Genomic DNA, 13,895 nt, shown 5'->3' with positions numbered 1-13,895 from the left:
GCAGCCTGGACATCTGCTGAAAACTACTGTGGCAAGAGTAACTGGTATGTTTACCTGCATGATCGATGGTCTTACTTTCTGCAGAGGAAGGAGAGAAAAATGCAACAACATAAGCTTTGGGCCAGAGCATTATTTCTATCCCCCACTGCCTCCAGAGATCTTATGGGAGACACATGGCGAATGCCTCCCTTACCCTCACTAGCAACGCCGTGGGGTAGGTTAGGCTGAGAGACAGTGAAAGTGGGAGCTTTGTGGCTGAGCAGAGATTATGACTGGCCTGTCCAGTTCCAATCACTACACCCCTAGATGGTTTTGGCTTTCATGCTTTAGTGCCTGCATGCACATACACACACACACACACTGCAACCCCCATCCCACCAGGAGGAAAGGGCACTCATGTCCTCCACCAAGAACAGGACAGGTCAGAGCCCACTAGAGAAGGGCTGGATGAGTTTTATTCGAAGCCCTTCCTGTTCCTTTCAGAGTCAAGTTCTTCTAAGTTTGTTTCCCTCACACATGCCCTTCTCCCTGGGCCATTTCACCCCTTGAGGCAGGGCCCTCCTCTTCCAGTGGCTGTAGGCTACCAGATGAGCTTGCTTCCCAAGAGTCTCCTCTAACCTGAGCAGCCCACTGCCTTCCTGGCTGGAAGGTTGCCCTTCTTCACTTCCTAGCACTGCTGCCTCAGCTCCAAAAGATTTGCCCAACAGCATCAAGGTGGGAGGAAGAAGGTTGATGTTCAAGAATCACCTTCTAAAGGCCCACTGAGCACATACAACTGATCTTGTCTTTGGTTCCAGGCTAGTTTTTATATACACGCACATACAACTTATCACTGTGAGAATCTCCACCTTCAATTTTAAAAAGAAGTTACTAGCCCTTATTGTTATGGGGGAAACTCTGAAAACACCCCTGGAACCCACATGGACTTCTGTACCCCGCTCAGTTCCCTGTACTTCTCTGCCATCTAGTATCACCTGTCAACTTGTCATCAAAATTTTGAAAACAGATTACATATGCATGTTAATAACCTGCATCCATTTATTGGGATGGATGGGGCTGTTGCTCAGTGGAAGAGCATCCACTCTGCATGCAGAAGGTCCCAGGTCTAGTCCCTGGCATCTCCAAGATAGGAGACTTCTGCTTGCAACCTTGGAGAAGCCGCTGCCAGTCGGTGCAGACAGTACTGAGCTAGATGGACCAAAGGTCTGACTCGGTAGAAGGCAACCTTCCTACGTTCCTATTTTGTCTACAGAATTTGCAATAGAGTGCACATGGGCTTAGAATTTCACCCTCCTATTCCTTTCCCTCCACCCCACCAGAGGTGAAGTCTCTTACCATTCCCGCTTCATGCAAAAACCACATCAGGTAGTCTTCCTGAATATCCACCAGACTGGAAATCTCTGGGATATAAAACTTGTCATATTCTACATGTTTAACTTTCTGATTTACCTGATTTGGAAAAAACAAAACAAAAAACAGAACAGGAAATGCGGTGAGAGGGGCAACAAACACTTCCTTCATACAGAGCAGCAAGAAACCCAGACAAGGAAGACGTCTAAAGTGGTACTGAAGGTCACAATTTCACTCAGCAGCATCCAGACTAATGCTGCCCATGCATTAGAATGCTGCCTGTGTGCAGTGATATTTCCTAGTCTCTCCACTCCCTTCTGCTGACCTTGATGTATGCCTCCAAGGGCCCTCCAGCCCTCAGGGACATATTTTCAGAGGACATCAGGGGACAGCAGAAGGAAGGGGAGGATTGGGAAAAATCACTGTGCATGGGCAACATTCTAACACAAAGGATGTTAATCTGGATGTTGCTCACTGTTCCTAAACTTGTTATGGTTGAGAGATCTGCCACCTACAGTATGTACCAATAACAATGAGGTTATCACAGTAAAATTATTATTATGTAACCTAACCCCATGTGGATGGTTGGAACATATATAATTTTTCTGAGGGCAGAGGGCAGAGAGAACCAGAGTTAAATTGGCCTGCTCCACTTTTTATAACCTACCTGCCCTGGCCCCACCCTATCTGTTGCTCATGCTCTGGATTTCACAGCTGCATAGGGGCCTACACACCTAGAGCCCAATATGCAGACTCGATGGTTTTTAACCCAGCCATTTTGGGTTCTATGCATATAGGCCCCATGATAAATGCAAAATCCAACACATGCAAGTTGGCAGGTTGGAATGGGCGGCTGGTGTGTGCCATAGGGTACATGGTCCCACAATTGCAATCCAACCTCCCACTGTGTGTAGTCTAAATAACTGTAAATACATGCCCAGTGCTGGCACGCTCTCCCTCTCCCTCCCTCACACACACACACACACACACACACACACACACACACACACACACACGAAATACTGTCTTACTTTATGAAGTTTCTCCAGAAGTCTTAGTGCAGCTGTGATGTAACTACTATACAAGACAGGGATCAATAATGTTTTTCTTCCATTCAGAAGGTAAACTACGGCACCTTTATAGAGATCCACCAGCCTCAAGAAGTATGTTGGGCACATCTGAGACCACCAGTTATCTGAATAAGATTAAGCAGAACATCACATTATTAGCTTTAGTATTACTACAGCCCTTTTCACAGAACCCAAGGGCAGAAATGCTAGCCTCATTCTACTATCATGTTCGGGGGCGGGGGGGATGTGCGCGGAATGGGATTTGCATTATGTTCCGAGCTCAGGATAGAACGCAAATGCCTGGAATGTTATGACAGAACAAGCCCTTCATTTGAAGGGTGTTGCATTTTGGCTCGGAACACTCGAAACAGTCTGTTTAGAGACAGAACGTTTCTAGCTTGAAATGTTCTGCACATCCCTTCTGTCTGTCTGTCTGTCTGTCTATCTATCTATCTAATTCTCTAAGGCGTACCCATGGCTAATCCTGTGTGTGGCAGCTCCCGTGAGAGTTCACAAGCAGAAGCACTGTGGTGATTGGGCAGTGGAGATTCCACATGCAGATAGGGAGGAAGAGCCTGTGATGGTTAAGGACAGTTGGAATGCAACTGTTACTGGTCGGAAGATGTTCTTGATTGTAGAAGAAAGGAATCTCCATACACATGCACAAAGACACACACACACACAGAAAGGATAGTGGGCAGGGGTCTGCAAAGAGAGGGGTTGTGAGGGAGGAGGGAGGAAAGAGCCCCTTCAGGAGAAGGAGGTTGCCCTTGCGTGGATTAGATAAGGAAACAAGATGAACAAGATCTGTTAACTCAGGAAAGGCGGGGGGGAGAAAGGAGAAGACAGACAGTGGGGAAGAGCGAGTGCAGGAGAGAGAAAGAGAGAAAAAGGAGGGAGGGGAAGAGAAAAAGAAAGAAGGGCGAGGGACGGGCCTGGGCCTTTCAGTGACTTGAGGGGAACGAGCGGCCATGGCGGTGGTGGCAGCGAGGAAGGACCTGGTCAACTGCTGCTGCTGCTCCTGTGGGGAGGAGCAGGAGCAGGGCTCGAGTGAAGGTGGGGAAGTCTCTGGGGATAGGGGGCTGCAGCATGGCCCATAGGTGCCAGCAATGCTGCAGCCACAACCAAGACAGGTGAGGGGGATGGAAGCAACTGGATGATGGAGGAGGAGCAGGAGTGCGGCTCAGCTGAGGGGGGCTGTGGCAGGGGGTGAGAGGAGCGCAGGGGGTGAGGGGAGCAATCAAGGACTAGCGCACAGATGCTCTACGTGGGTTAAGCTAGTCTTGACTAAAATTCCAATGTCTTCAAGGAGATCAAGTTTGCACTTTGGGAAAAAGCACTGTTCCAGGCACAGCCCAATCCAAGGCATGGAAGTAAGCGCCATAGAATGATGGGGTTTATTCTCAAGCAAGAAACTTTAGACTTGGATTCCTTCCATGAGCCTCTGAAAAGCAGGATGACAATCAAGAATGTCAGCACTGGAAGGAACCCTGAAAGTCTTCTAGTCCAACTCCCTGCTTAGTGAAAAGCTCTGCTGCAGGTGATCACCTCCAGAAGCGTGGCAAGTATTGCCTGGACCATTTAGCAGCTGCTTCACACAACCAGCTTACTGTCTGGAGCTGCAACCCCACATTTCAGCTTCAATGGCCGCTCAGTGGGGCAGCCTGTGCATATGAATTAGGCTCCAATATGTAGAAGGGGGAGGTGGGAGGCATAAAGCAACTCCAGAACAGAAGTTATCTGGGAGTACAGAGGTTAGCATTAGCAAGGCTTCTAAGGACCATCCTAATGGCCAAGGGGATAATCCTACAACACTGGAAATCAACCACTGGCTCGGTACTGGATTGCGATGCATAGGGGAAAGTAAATCTGGCAAAACTTTCTTGAAACTGATCAGTCTCTCAATCAGGCTCTTTGCATGCTGATCAATGGGTACCTCTTCATTACCCTTAATGCCTGTATATAGTTGTAAGCTGACAAGCAGGAATATTGGGAGTCTCCTTTCCCTCTTCTTCCTTCTCTGTTTTCACTGCTCTTCAGTTTTAGGATAGGGCGGAGTGGGAAAGGGGAAGGTAAGATGTGTTTGTATTTATCAGTTAACATCCAAACTAAAGCTGCATCAATACACCAGCATTTTCCATTGCAATGGAAAAGGGGCAATTTCTCCTTCCTCTCAAATCACCTGTCTCTCACAAACCATGTCCCTGAGGGTCCTGCAGCCTTCAGATACATAGTTTTGGGAGGCACAGGTGACTTCCTTTCAGAAGGAAGGGAAGATTGCAGCATTAGTCAGGATGTCAGTCATTATATTAAAACAATACAGATAGATTAATTGAAATATAAATAAATGATCTATCTAAAAAGCAAGGTTCCATTGGACTCTTAGGAAAAGGGTCAGCATGAAAAGTTATAGCAAATGCCCACCAAATTGTGACAAAACTTTACGGAAGGATGTGTTGTAGATGTGGATGGGCTGGTTATTGCTCAGTACGTGCACATTTTATTCCTGACTATTAATGTCTGTCCTCCCTTTGTGCAAGATGTGCTGCTTGCCAGACATGCAAATAAGTCAGAGGATGAAGACTGATATAATGGCAACCAATATCACAGAGGCCCCAATGCAGGGGTAGGCAACTCCCAGCATCCCCAGCTGTAATAAATTGTGGCTGGGGTGATGGGAGTTGTAGTTCAGCAATATTTGGAGGGCCACACCTTGCCTCCCATTGCACTAATGGCTTCTCAAAGCATGAGATGTTCCCCTATGGTGCCATGAGGGGCATGGGGCGGGTGTGGCACAGCAAAAAAGGTGGGTGTGCATTAAAAAGAACCAAGAAGCTGAAGTGCGCACTTTCCTACCTAAGACTTTGCTGGGGTTTCTGTCCAGGCGCAGGATGGCCATTGCCAAGGGAAGGGTTAACGTTACGTAGTACTTGGAGTCTTGAAATGGTGGAAATTCTGGGAGAATCAAATAGATTCTCATGGCTTCAACATCTGGCGGGGAGCTGGGCAGCTGTGGGATCAGAAAGCTTTCAAAGCTCTTCAAGATCTGGGAAAGGTACAAAGAAGAAAAATAAACAATGAGGCAAAGACCACAGTTCTGTTTGAAGATCTCGGAGTTCCTACAGCATGATTTTCCTGAGCTTTTTCTGGCAACGTTTGGAGACCACCAAGCACAGGGAAGCTCATATCCAACTTCTTCACTCATCCTCGCTTGATGTGGTACTACAACCCCTACCTGCTAGTTCTCCACCCCCACCCTCACCCCATCCCTAGAAGTAACTCTGGCAAAGGAGAGAAGGGCTGTCAGCAGAAAGGGCTGGTGTGGAGGGTTCCTAGCAGCATCCAAAGCCTCACGCTTAAAGCTTTTTGTAGCAGTCAGGATTGGCTATTTGAGAACCTGGGGAAAAGATGTTCTCAGTGCCTCCCAGCTCAGTGAATCAAGCCAGGAAACGTCAGCAACTCCTTTTCCCAAGTTCCTGGGCAGCAATACTGGGTATGCTGAGACCAATTACCAGCATTTATGTCTTAAACATGAGGCTTTGGGTGTCAGTGAAAGCCCTTCTCAACAGCTCTGCCATGGATCGAGGTAGATGGACCAATGGCCGGACTCGATATAAGGCAACTTCCTATGTTCCTATATAAGGAGTGTGTGTCTCCAGAGCAGCAGGATGGGGAAAACTGAAGGGGCTCACTCCTCCAATCATCTCTAAAGGCATACGAAAATTAGCCGTGTTCTGCCACTGGAGCATGTGAGAGGAGTTAACCATCCTGGAGGACCTCCTGCACCAACAGGGAATGGAGGAGACTAGCAGGGAGAGAAGCTGTGCCACAGCAAGCAACTGTAAGCCTACCCAGAGTTTGGGAGGATCTTGCCCCAGGTTGTAATTGTGTTCTGGGAGGAGAGGGGGCTGGTTTCCAAACCTTCCAATGACATTTACAGTGCCACTGCACAGGAGAAACAGCTGTCAAGCTTTAGACTTGCATTTGAGGCAGAATGTAAGTCCACACTTACAGAAATGGGGGGGAGGGAACTGTATGAGTTTTGACAAAGCTAGTCTTCAATTAGGTGTGGACCAACAGTTTATTCACACAAGCGAATAGACTGTGGGGCTCTGAAGTTCGACTGCATACAAAATTTCTTCTTCTTCACTCATGTGATTTGATAAGGAATCAACACACACCCCCCAACAGCCCTGCAGAATGCAAACAGTTTGTTTTAACGCGATACCTTGAAGTTTGTACCTGATCGAGCAAGATGGAATGCTGAGCTGTCATTAGTTTATCAAACATCACTCTGGTGGAGTTCAAGTTGATCCCCGGAATTTTGGGGCTCGTTTTAAAGTGCTCGTCTATTCTGAACAAAAACAAAAAGAATATTTATTTTTTAAAAGAAGCAGCGTGAGATGCTAGCTATGCAGTGAACCCTTTCTCACGATCGGAGAAAGGGCTCAAAGAGAGGAAAGAGGAGGAAGCCTAGAAACATTTACCTCCCCTGTAGACGATCCTCTCTCCCTTGCTGGACAAGCGGCTTGTTTGCCCAGATGATGGCCAGCTCCTGCCAGCAGCAGGGAGTTTCTGGGGCCAGGAAGCCTCCAGAATTTCTATAATGCACCGCACAAGTGCACAGTGCATTATGGGGAACCTCCCTATGCTGGTCAAGAGGCTACTCGTGTGTAGGTGCCGACACATGATTGATTAGCCCAGTTTCTGGGCACCTTTGCACCCAAACCTGGGCTAAGTGGTGGGCTCCCTAAGTGGGTTTGCTCTCGGCAGTTCACACGTGCCAGAAAAACCGGGCTGGGCTTCCTTAGCCCAGTTTTGCCTGCCCGTGTGAAAAGCCCCAATGTGTTTACAAATGGCAAATGGATTATAGTTCTAACCTACCAAGTCTGTATGAACAATTCTAAACAGACGCCACAGCGGGAATAAATGATCTGTAGAAATGTAATCTTATCACAAGTAGCAGGAATCCCTGATCATGAGTCAAAGAGCACCTTAGGTTCACTCGAGAGGCCTGTGTGCTACCCCAATGGAATTGAGCTTTTACACACACACACACACACACACACACACACACACACACACACACACAACTCACCTGCATTTCAGAAACAAATAGTGAGTGGAAGAAGAGGAGGGAAGAGACAACAGCCCTATTTAGACATTACAATGTACATGTGTACAGGCATCTCTGCAAAGAGACATGTGTTTGTGCGAGTGACTGTACGTGCGTTCATGTTAAAAGTGAACCTGGGTGCAGGCCCCCTCAAATGAAGTGTACAAACAGGAAAAATACTGCTGCGTGTGTACTGATCATAATGCACAAATGACGATACATGTGTACAGTTCTGTACACACATACAGTGAGGGAAATAAGTATTTGATCCCCTGCTGATTTTGTCCGTTTGCCCTCTGACACAGAAATGACCAGGCTATAATTGGAATGGTAGGTTTATTGTAGCTGTGAGAGACAGAATAACAACAAACAAACCCTCAAAAGCCCAGTGCCCAAAAGTCAGCGATGGATTTGCATTGTAGTGAGGGAAATAAGTATTCGATCCCTTCACAAAAGATGTCTTAGTACTTGGTGGCAAAACCCTTGTTGGCAATCACAGAGGTCAGACGTTTCTTGTAGTTGGCCACCAGGTTTGCACACAACCCAGGAGGGATGTTGTCCCACTCCTCTTTGCAGATCCTCTCCAAGTCAGAAAGGTTTCGAGGCTGATGTTTGGCAACCCGAACCTTCAGCTCCCCCCACAGATTTTCTATGGGATTAAGGTCTGGAGACTGGCTGGGCCACTCCAGGACCTTCATGTGCTTCTTCTTGAGCCACTCCTTTGTTGCCTTGGCTGTGTGTTTTGGGTCATTGTCATGCTGAAATACCCATCCACAACCCATTCTCAATGCCCTGGCTGAGGGAAGGAGGTGCTCACCCAAGATCTGACGGTACATGGTCCCGTCCATCGTCCCTTCGATGCGGTGTCCCTTCGATGAAGGTGTCCTGTCCCCTTAGCAGAAAAACACCCCCAAAGCATAATGTGTCCACCTCCATGTTTGACGGTGGGGATGGTGTTCTTGGGCTCATAGGCAGATTTCCTCCTCCTCCACACACGGCGAGTTGAGTTGATGCCAAAGAGCTCGATTTTGGTCTCATCTGACCACAACACTTTCGCCCAGTTCTCCTCTGGATCATTCAGATGTGCATTGGCAAACTGCAGACGGGCCTGTACATGTGCTGCCTTGAGCAGGGGGACCTTGCGGGCACTGCAAGGTTTCAGTCCTTCATGGCGTAATGTGTTACCAATTGTTTTCTTGGTGACTATGGTTCCAGCTGCCCTGAGATCATTGACAAGTTCCCCACCGTGTAGTTCTGGGCTGCTTTGTCACCGTTCTCATGATCGTTGCAACTCCATGAGGTGAGATCTTGCATGGAGCCCCAGACCGAGGGAGATTGACAGTTGTTTTGTGTTTCTTCCATTTGCGAGTTATCGTGCCAACTGTAGTCACCTTCTCACCAAGCTGCTTGGCGATAGTCTTCCTTTGACAGCTCTTTGGTCTTGGGCATGGTGGTGAGTTTGGAAGCTGAGTGATTGCTTGCTTCTATGGACAGGTGTCTTTTATACAGGTACTGTAACAAGCTGGAATTAGGAGCACTCCCTTACAGAGGGTGTTCCTCATCTCAGCTCGTTACCGGCATATAGTGAAAAGACACCTGGGTCAATCTTGCTGGTTGACAGGGGATCAAATACTTATTTCCCTCACTACAATGCAAATCCATCGCTGACTTTTGGGCACTGGGCTTTTGAGAGTTTGTTGTTATTCTGTCTCTCACAGCTACAATAAACCTACCATTCCAATTATAGCCTGGTCATTTCTGTGTCAGAGGGCAAACGGACAAAATCAGCAGGGGATCAAATACTTATTTCCCTCACTGTATGTTGCACACAGATTGTACGTGCACAGAACATGTGAATAGGGATTATATTTTGAAGAAAGAAAGACTGAAGCCTCTGTGGACCCACAGAACTGAAGTTTTATAATCCTTTGCATACTGGATCCTCTTGCCCATCTCTAGGTGGGTAAAGACTTGAAAATATTCATAGTTCGTGTGGTTCGACAAACCCTGCACTAGGACGGGTTTCTCCCTGACACACACCTCATAGGGAAGCTCAGCAAGCCACACATTCCTGCGCAAGTGAGGAATTATGACAACTCTGAAAAAATACTAGGACACAGAGAAATGTTTCCAACTCCACTGTCTGAACCATCCAAGTACCAGCTTTACTACTCTTGGGTGTGTGAGCACTGTAAGATATTCCCCTTAGGGGATGGAGTTGCTCTGGGAAGAGTGTCTAGGTTCCAAATTCCCTCCCTGGCAGCATCTCCAAGATAAGGCTGGGAGAGATTCCTGCCTGCAAGTCTGTGTAGAATGCCAGTCTGAGCTAGATGGACCTATGGTCCGACTCAGTCTATGGCAGTTTCCTATGTTCCTATGGGGACATTAGCTTTGTGTATCATTAGAAGCTTCAGTAAGCCAACACATTCAGTATTTCACTTTGCAGCTTTATCCCCACTGCCCAAATACAATGCCCTGAGGAAGTATTCTGAATTGGCGCTCTGAGCTGATGGCCTTGTCAACAGTGTCTTGTTGGCTACTTATCGGAGGGCTACAGGCCACCTCCAGCTCAGAGGCAGGATGCCTCTGAGTACCAGTTGCAGGGGAGTAACAGCAGGAGAGAGGGCATGCACATACCTCTTGCCTGTGGGCTCCCCAGAGGCATCTGGTGGGCTACTGTGTGAAACAGGATGCTGGACTAGATGGGCCTTGGGCCTGAACCAGCAGGGCTCTTCTTATGTGCTCCATTCAGTGTTCCCTGCAACAGGGATTCCCAGATGTTGATGACTACAACTCAACTGCAATAGACATTACACCTGAGGATGAAGGGAGACAGCCAACAACATCTGGGAATCTCTATACAGGCAACACTAGTCCCATTGCCTGCAAGATTTCAGAGGATGCTACCTGTATGACACGCACCTGATGCAACCTACGACGTTCAATCCAAATGCTGAGCTAGTAGCATCTTAGTGTCATTGGACAAAACTATATACAGGCAAACCTTGTTAATCGCAGACCTGGCATCCACATTCGGGTAACTGCCACTCAACCCGGATATATTCACAAAAATTGGCAACTAAAGGGTTAAGACTCACATATCAGTGGGTCAGGTTGGAAACCTGCAAGGTCATTTCCACCCACCATTTTAAGTAAGGGAGCCATTTTTGGCTCATTTTTGTTTTTAAAATAACAGCCCATGATTTTCTTCGCTGAAAAAAATGCAGAATTTCAGCATTTTGGGGGGCATTGCTGGACAGCTTGGGACACATAAAGAACAAGAGGGCACTCCCCCTCCCCAATTTTCCCCACTTTCTGCCCTTTCTAGGGAACCTAACCCCCACAATGTCCCGTTATATGTGGTTTCACTACCCCCCGCAGAATGGAACCCCCGTGGATAACAGGGTTCAGGAGAGTATAAGCTTTCATACTCATCTTCACAACTATTATGCAAGAGTCATAATAAACCCTGTTTTTAAAAATAGGAGAAATCAAGATTCAGAGCACCAGTTTCACAAAACCACCCAACAAGTATCACGGCAAGATCTGAACCTCACTCTCCCAAGAGTCAGGGAAATAACCTCCATGGAAGAAAACATGAACAAAATGGTCAAGACGATCAACATCAGCTGAGAATAACCACAAAATCAAGAGCAGCTGCAAAATAAGTCTTCCATTCTGTAGCAGCTTTTGTTTTTGTGAAGAAGACATGTACCCAGCCATGAACAACAATAGCATTAATGTCAATTTTGCCACACTTAAGTGTGTTAGCAAGCCAGTAACACATTTCTCACAGAATAGGAACAAACTCTGGCAAAAGAAAGGCAAGACAAGAAGGGATATAAAAAGGGAGTTTGAGGAGTATATAGCTCCAAGTGTTAAGGGGAATAATAAAAACGTCTTTAAATATATCAGAAGCAGAAAACCTACCAGGGAGGCAGTTGGACCCTGAGATGATGAGAGCATGAAAGGGATTATTAAGGAGGATAAGGAGATTGCAGAGAAGCTGAGTGAGTGCTTTGCATCTGTCATCATGGCGGAGGATACTGACCATATACCTGCTCTAGAATTGAGCTTCTCAGGTTTGGAAACTGAAGAACGTGGCCAATTTGAGGTGACTAGAGAGGATGTTCTAAACTATCTTTGAGAAACTAAAAATTAATAAATCACCAGAGCCAGATGGCATCCACCCAAGAGTTCTGAGGAAACTCAAATGTGAAATTGCTGATCTAATTAACTCCAGTTTTCAAAAAGGGATCTGGGGGAGGGATTTGGGAAACTACAGGCTGGTTAGCTTAACTTCTGTGCTTGGTAAACTGATGGAAAGCATACCTAAAGACAAAATTGTTAAACATTTAAAAGAATAGGCCTTGCTGAAGGAGAAAAAGCATGGCTTCAGCAAGGGCAAGTCTTGCCTTGCTAACCTTTTGGAGTCCTCTCTCAACAGGTATGTGGGAAAAAGTGATCCAGTCGACATAGTGTATTTGGACTTCCAAAAAGCTTTTGACAAAGTTCCCCACCAAAGGCTCTTGAATAAACTTAGAAGTCATGGGATAAGGGCACAGGTTCATGTATGGATTGGTAACTGGTAGAAGGAGAGGAAACAGAAGGTAGGAATAAATGCATAGTTTTCACAATGGAGGGAAGTAAGAATTAGGGTCCGCCAGGGATCTGTACTGGGACCAGAGCTCTTTAATTTGTTCATAAATGATCTAGAAGTTGGGGTAACCAGCAAAGTGGCCAAATTTGCAGATGACACTACACTATTTAGGGCAGTGAAATCTACAACAGATTGTGAGGAGCTCCAAAAGGATCTCTCCAAACTGGGTGAGTGGGTGACAAAATGGCAAATGTGGTTCAGTGTAAGCAAGTGTAAAGTGATACATATTGGGGCAAAAATCCCCTACTTCATGTATATACTGATGGGATCTGAGCTGACAGTGACTGACCAGATCTTGGTGGACAGCTTGTTGAAAGCGTTGACAGTGTGCAGCCACTGTGGGGGAAAAGGCAAATTCCATGCTAGGGATCATTAGGAAGGGGACTGGAAATAAAAATGCTAACATTATGATGCCCTTATATACAAATCTAAGGTACAGCCATCTGCCACATTTGGAGTACTGTGTGCAGTTCTGGTCACCGTATCTTAAGAAGGACATTATAGAAATGGGAAAGGTGCCAAAGAGGGCAACAAAGATGATCAGAGGCCTGAAGCACCTTCCTTATGAGGAAAGGCTACAGCATCTGGGGCTTTTTAGTTTGGAAAAGAAGTGACTATAGGGAGATATGATAGAGGTTTATAAAATTATGCATGGTGTAGGGAGAGCGTACAGAGAAATTTTTTTCTCCCTCTCTCACAACACTAGAACCAGGGGTCATCCCATGAAACTGAAGGCCCGGAAATTTAGGACCGACAAATGGAAGTACTTTTTCACACAGCGCATAATTAATCTATGGAATTCTCTGCCACGGGATGTGGTGATGTCCACTAGCTTGGATGGCTTTAAAAGCGGCTTAGACAAATTCATGGAGGAAAGGTCTATCGATGGCTACTAGTCTGGTGGGTATAGGCCACCTCCAGCCTCTGAGGCAAGATGCCTCTTAATACCAGTTGCAGGGGAGCAACAGTGAGAGAGGGCTTGCCCTTGCCTGTGGGCTTCCCAGGGGCATCTGGTGTGAAACTGGATGCTGGACTAGATAGGCCTTGGGCCTGATCCAGCAGGCCTGTTCTTATGTACATATTCCACTTATATGGCAGTTTATCTTTATGTAGAAACAACATCATAGGTGAAGCACTTGTGGGTCTAAAATGCCACAGTATGTCATGAATACCAGTTGCTGGCCAGGGTGGGCTGTTGCTTGCATGCCCCGTCGAGTGGGCTTCCCAGATGCATGTGCCTAACCACTATGGGAAACAGGATGCTAGACCAGATGGACCTTTGGGAAGGACCAAGGAGCTTACTGGAAAAATATCTGTTTGCCATGCAGAAGGTTCCATTCCTGGCATCTCCAAGTAGGTCTGGGAATTACCTATCTGAAACCCTGGAGAACCTCTGTCAGTCAATATGTAGACAAATACAAAGCCAGTTGGACAAACACTCTAAGCTGGTATAAAACAGCTACCTATGCAACCTTTAAAAAGATCAGGCAGAGGCTCTTCTTATGTTCTCTAGTTGATGGAACAGAACAAAACCAAATGCAAGACAACATGTATGATGTAATAAGCCAGAGCAGGCAAAGGGCCTGCAATATTGCTAATAAAACAATATAATTCCTTGTCCTGAACATGCTTGAGGAGTTGCATCATATGCTTCTATTGCAAGCAAAGCCTATTAAAAAAAACCTGGCAGGTAAAACAG

General features: G+C 46.6%; 1 protein-coding gene across 7 annotated transcripts in view; it reads right to left on the bottom strand.

Moving 5' to 3' along the window:
- HERC3 (HECT and RLD domain containing E3 ubiquitin protein ligase 3) overlaps positions 1-13,895 on the bottom strand; it is a 102,299-nt gene that overhangs the window by 13,852 nt on the left and 74,552 nt on the right. For all 7 annotated transcript variants that reach the window (XR_008308362.1, XM_053254886.1, XM_053254887.1 and 4 more), the window contains 5 exons: positions 6,663-6,774; positions 5,277-5,466; positions 2,382-2,545; positions 1,336-1,449; positions 55-78 (listed from right to left, as the gene is read on the bottom strand). Coding sequence is in view for 6 of the 7 variants with exons in the window: in XM_053254886.1 (XP_053110861.1) it covers positions 55-78; positions 1,336-1,449; positions 2,382-2,545; positions 5,277-5,466; positions 6,663-6,774 (604 nt within the window). In the remaining variant the exon portion in view is untranslated. The remainder of the gene's footprint in view (positions 1-54; positions 79-1,335; positions 1,450-2,381; positions 2,546-5,276; positions 5,467-6,662; positions 6,775-13,895) is intronic.

Source organism: Hemicordylus capensis, chromosome 5, assembly GCF_027244095.1.
Source record: "Hemicordylus capensis ecotype Gifberg chromosome 5, rHemCap1.1.pri, whole genome shotgun sequence".
Taxonomy (NCBI): Eukaryota; Metazoa; Chordata; class Lepidosauria; order Squamata; family Cordylidae; genus Hemicordylus; species Hemicordylus capensis.
Note: the sequence above shows the minus strand (reverse complement) of the source record. Positions and strands in the feature narration are given on the sequence as shown.